The 5,610-nt window shown below is 34.5% G+C and overlaps 1 protein-coding gene across 1 annotated transcript in view; it reads right to left on the bottom strand.

Moving 5' to 3' along the window:
* Positions 1-2,656: 2,656 nt before the first annotated feature.
* Positions 2,657-5,610, bottom strand: part of LOC106688466 (ATP-dependent translocase ABCB1) — a gene marked incomplete in the record, with an annotated part of 42,278 nt that continues 39,324 nt past the window's right edge. The window contains 3 exon segments of the mRNA XM_067047692.1: positions 2,657-2,922; positions 3,022-3,168; positions 3,741-3,944. Of these exon segments, the coding sequence (XP_066903793.1) occupies positions 2,737-2,922; positions 3,022-3,168; positions 3,741-3,944 (537 nt within the window).

Genomic DNA, 5,610 nt, shown 5'->3' with positions numbered 1-5,610 from the left:
TACTTTTTCATTATTTAAATTTTTCAATATATCTTTGAATACAATGTTATCAAATTCCCGACCGATAATAAATGTTATTTTTTTCGGTTTCAGGAAAATATTTTGGTAGGTTTTGACATAAATTGTTTTAATTGTTACTTTAGAATAATTCATACAAATTATTTCTTGATTTTATTCAGAGCCAGTCCGTGTTATTATTATTTTATCAGTTTCAATCACGCAGGAAATGAAAAAATGTTTTATTCTGGATTTTCTTATTACGAAGTTTGATTATATTAATTTATTTTAAATTGTTGAGGTTAAAAAACCTTCAAAGATGCATATAATCTATTCTATATTCTTCTTCATTGTACAACGTTTCAGGACAATTGACAATTTGAAAGTAAATTTTCTCAGTTTTTCGGAGCCAGGCCATCAAAGTGGAGTCAATGATTTTTTTATGATGAATGATAGTTAATCTGGATGAATTATATGAGGAGAAGATGTATGGAGGGTGCTGTCAAAATATAACACAAATAAATTGAAATAACTTATTTAATCGTTAGTAGTTTTCATGAAATTTGCTAAAATAAATTGATTTATAGTTGTTCGGACAAATTTTCATTTGCCAAATTTTTATTCAAAGGTGAATATCATAAAAACTACTACCACTGCGAAGATATGTGTCATAGACTACTTTGTAGTAAGTTGAATTTCCTTCATTTTGAATATTGGCAGACATATGTGCGTCTTATGGGTCTAGAGATATATTTTTTTCAAAAATCTAATATTTTTTACGAACAACTAGAAATTAACATTTTGTGAGTTTATTTCGTCAAATATCATAAAAACTACTACTCCTAAAAAGATAAACATTATTAACTATTTTACAGTAACTTTAATTGGCTTTAATTTGCGTGCAGGCAGACATTTGTACGTCCAATGGTTTCTGAAATAGAGTTTTTTATAAATCAAACTGATTGTCTGATCAACTATGAATCAATTTATTTTAGCAAAGATCATGAAAACTACTATTCCTACGAAGGTAAAGGTCATAAACTACTTCATAGTACATTAAACTAGCTTTAATTTAATTGGCAAAAGACATCTGTACGTCACATAGTTCCTGAGATATAGATTTCTCAAAATAAGTCAACTAACTACTGATATTTTAGTACGGTTTTATGAAATGCTGCTTTTTAAAAGGCTATATCTCGAGAACTATTGGACGTAAATAGCTTTATTAGGGCTAATATTTCAACAAATTTACTCTTGTTTAAATAATGTTCTATTTGATTTTCTAGTGTTGTTGGTAGTTTTAAGATATAGAGCTCCAAATGAAAAATTAATGTTTTTTTAAGGTTTTGAAATAGGCGCCACTTTTTATTCCTGCTACCTATACTTGGCAGACTCATCAGTTTTGACTAGTAATTATACATATTTTTCATTAAAGTAATCAAAAATTGGAGTGAGATAACTGTCTTTTTTTCTTCCCGGCTCTTGTACTATGAGAAAGACTGAGACGAAAGGGGGGAGACAGGTAAACCTACAAAGACAAGTAAGGTTTTTACTTCCTAGGAAGAGGTTAAAGGTAACCTAGATAGATAAATTCTTATACTTTTTCAATGGCGACTAATAAAAGCCTATCTATCACCATGAATCCCATTAGTAGGACTAGCATGGATATACTACGTTTATGTTTCGTTTCTAACTGTTCCCAGATTCTATTACTAGTCCCATTCTTGTAGTCCCTCTTTTTAGGCTGAGAAACACTACCTTGTCATTCCCGAATTCCTACTAATCCCATTTATATCCCAAGCAAAACACAGAATCACAGCTGATCTGTTATGTACTGTCCCACTTACTCCATTATTTCCCTACTCCACACTCTAAACTAAATTTTTAAAAATAACATGCCAGGTAGTTAGTTTCCTTTCCTGAAGCCTGATCCTGGTTGTCCAGAAGGCCTCGATTACGCGTGTTCAGTTATTAACGGTAAGGTAATTGACAGAGAAGATGATTAGATAGTATAAGACTAACGGGTGACAAACGTTATTTCTCAGGGGATGGTAACCTCGTCATACCGGGTATTATTCCTGTAGGTACGAGAGAGATGTGCAAGCCTGGAGGGTAGTCGTCAGGTCGTGCAGGAAGGTGCCTTCGTTCTACCAGGTGCTATTCCGGTAAATACGCAGGAAGTATGTAAGCCCGTAGGGTAGCTAGGCGCCGGGTCCTTCGAGAAAGGAAGAGGATTAAAGGAGAGGTGTGGATCAATGATCAATTAGCGCTTCTTTAAGACCCTTATTTGTAGGCCTAGTGCATACAGTTGTGACAGAGAAGCGGTTTTATTTTATCTGTTTGAAGTAGTTTCGTACGTTATTTTTGTATCGTTTATTTATTATTTTATCGACATTGCTCAGTAGTACATACAAAAATTGATAAAGTGTACAAATAATAATATGTTTTTATAAAAGAAAACAATGTATACATTTGAGAGCTTCTTTGAGGCTCCAGGTGTTACGCCCTGGTGGATTGGAGCCGAACTTCTTGCTCTTCCCACTACAAATTTATTGATTTGAATATTGCCATAGTTATAATAATTGAACAAAAGATGTGTATTATATTTATAAAGTATGCGTAGGGTGGGTCGCACAACATGTTTAATACAACAATTGAATAATCTAAAAAAATAAATCTATTTACATCATGAGCAATCAAATTATATACAATGCGATTCATTTCGCCACAGATCATTAATTATCTATTGAGGAGGTTGAAATAGTGACCTCTCTTCTCCATCAACTGTTCATGATTCCCTTCCTCTATCACTGCACCATCCTGGAGCACTACTATTTTGTCTGCTTTACGGATTGTTGACAGTCGATGTGCTATTATGATATTCGTCCTACCAATCGAAGCATTCTCCAAAGCTTCCTGTACAATCTGTAAAATTAAAAACTAAATAGTATACACAAAAAAATCTGAATTAAATAAATATTGGAAGGGCTTTTTTGTTTGGTTATAATGCATAAGTTGAGGTACCTTCTCATTCTCAGTATCTAGTGCAGAAGTAGCTTCGTCCAAAAGTAATATCTTTGGATTCCTGAGGACAGCTCTGGCAATTGCGATTCTCTGCTTCTCTCCTCCTGATAACTTCGACCCCCTTTCCCCGACCAAAGTTTCATAGGCCTGAAACATTCATAAAAAAATTGTAATCATCCGGGGAATATAAGGACTAAGAATCTCTTCAGCAGTCATTTGTTGTTGTAGTACGTGTAATGGACGAAGCAAAGAAAATTATTGGTGGCGGCGCATGCGTATAAGGGAGCTCTCCCCCTCTCACCCTCTCTCACCCCCTCTCTCTTTCTTTAATATGATGACGCATGCGCCGCTAACTCTTCTTCGTTTATTGCTCATGCATTACTCCTTGGCCAAATTAGACTATTCAGCCCTTAGTTTAATTCAGTGTTTATTTTTCCTGATCTTATTCATCATAATTCCTTGATTAGATTCTCATTACTATTCTTTTTAAAACTTCATAGCAAATGATATTTATTACGTTTCTTAAATAGATTTATCTGCAACTATTGTTTTGATTTATCTTCTTCAACAGTTGAATTAATTACACCTTAGTGAGTACCTGCTACTTTTTTTATGTAATATCATTGAAATAACTGAAAATAATGTTTGTCAAACATTTAATATTATATCAAGCTAATTGTTGCCTTTACCAGAACATAGTAAGAAGAATTTAAAATTACCTGGGGAAGTTTCATAATAAAGTTGTGAATGTTTGCTATTTTTGCAGCTTCAATGATCTTATCCATTGTAACCTCTTCTTCACAACCATAACGGATGTTTTCTTTTATAGTCAGATCAAATAAAACTGGCTCTTGCGAAACGAAACCCATTTGCTTTCTCAAATATCTCAAATTTATATCATTGATGTCGTAACCGTCAATAAGCTGAAAAATGAAGTATTAAAGTGAATAAAAAGATGAAATATTATTTAAATTAATTGACACTCTATGGTTTATTATTATAATACGATTGTATATTACTAACTCAACTAAATTATATGTAAACTACTGATGAAATGAATTGTGCTACTTGAAATTTTCTTCTTCTAGTGACCAAGAAAACAAGGATCATCCCGGACACAAGAGAAAAACAAAGGGATTTGAAACTATTAACATAAAGGCTTTGGGTATCCCTGAAAAGGCTCTCTATAAGTAGAGATTAGGAAACAAATTAAGAACAACTTCATTTGACGAGGACATGAAAGAGATTGAAGACATGTGTCCTGGACGTGGCAAGTGCAGTATGAGGGAAGAAGAGAATATCTGGAAAGAGAAAAATGACTGACTGTTTGACCAGTAACCTTCAAAGTTGGTTGCTCAGAATAAGGTTACCTGGACAGGATTCCTCCCTGTTAAGAGCGAAAAAAAACAACAAGTTTATCGAATAGGAATGAATATAAGGTAGCTGTACGCCAGGCTAAGAAAAGCTCATGAAAGAATTTTGATAAAAAGCTGACTGAGAGCCATTGTGAAACTATTAGAACGATAGGGCGAAAAGTTAATACGTTGAGAGGAAAGCAACGCAATCCCAAAAGAAATGAAACCGTGTTTACCGAAAAGAAAAAGATCCTTGGAAGAAATATTTCCCGAAAGCCCAGGAACAAGGCGTTGTCAAAAACGAGAGCCAGTAATAGAAGAGTCTGGAGGTAACGAATGAAGTATGTCCTCTTCGTCGAGGAAGTCAAACCCGATCATACAAACTGGAAAGACATCGGGAACTGATATTATTGCTCTAGAATGTTTAATTAAATGTTTAAACTATGGAGTTCAAGAACTTCTCAAAGCTATTCAGAAGATGTTCCAGGAAGTATACTACAAAAAAAGATTTAGCAGGGATTGGGAATACTGCACAATCCTCCATATTAAAAAAATTTTTTTTTTTGTTTTGTTTTTTTCTACGCCAAAGAAGGCATTTCTGCCATTTTGTTCCGAACAGTCCAGTATAATTTAGCTTTGCTGAAGTAACTCCTGTCTGTAATCAAGTCCGCCGTTGCCGCACATGTAAATATGTGATCACCAGTCATTTCACCAACTCCACACAGAGCGCAGTCTGAAGACAGTCACTCCTATTCTCTTCAGGTGGTGCCACAAATAGTCATGTCCAGTAGCCAACCTGAAGCATGCCACTGACACCGCTCTTGGTAAAGTCAATGGAGGGTGCCTTTTTTCAGTTCTCACCCCCGTATAAAAAAAAATGTAGTTCAACGGACTGCAAACATTCTCGACCCCTCAGTTTGGACTAAAAACAGTACACCTTTATTTTAGAAAAGAGACTCTGGCGGATTGTGGAAGGGCAGTTCGAAGGTGAACAGGCTGGTTTTCTATTTTGGCCGACAGAAGCAGGATCATATTTATATCCCTAGGAACATCATTAAAAAAGCCTGGGGCAGAAACGAAAATGTACATTTTACATCTGAATTTAGCATTCGATTTAGTGCCGAGAAAAGAAATCTGGAATTCACTTATAGGAAACGTAATTAGTAGAACGTGAAAAATAGATGCTGAGATCCATAGAATAGAATATCCAAAATGAATCAGGTCTATTACCAGA

The sequence above is a fragment of the Halyomorpha halys genome, unplaced genomic scaffold (assembly GCF_000696795.3).
Source record: "Halyomorpha halys isolate HHAL.00 unplaced genomic scaffold, Hhal_1.1 Scaffold1132.1, whole genome shotgun sequence".
In the NCBI taxonomy this organism is placed as follows: domain Eukaryota; kingdom Metazoa; phylum Arthropoda; class Insecta; order Hemiptera; family Pentatomidae; genus Halyomorpha; species Halyomorpha halys.
Note: the sequence above shows the minus strand (reverse complement) of the source record. Positions and strands in the feature narration are given on the sequence as shown.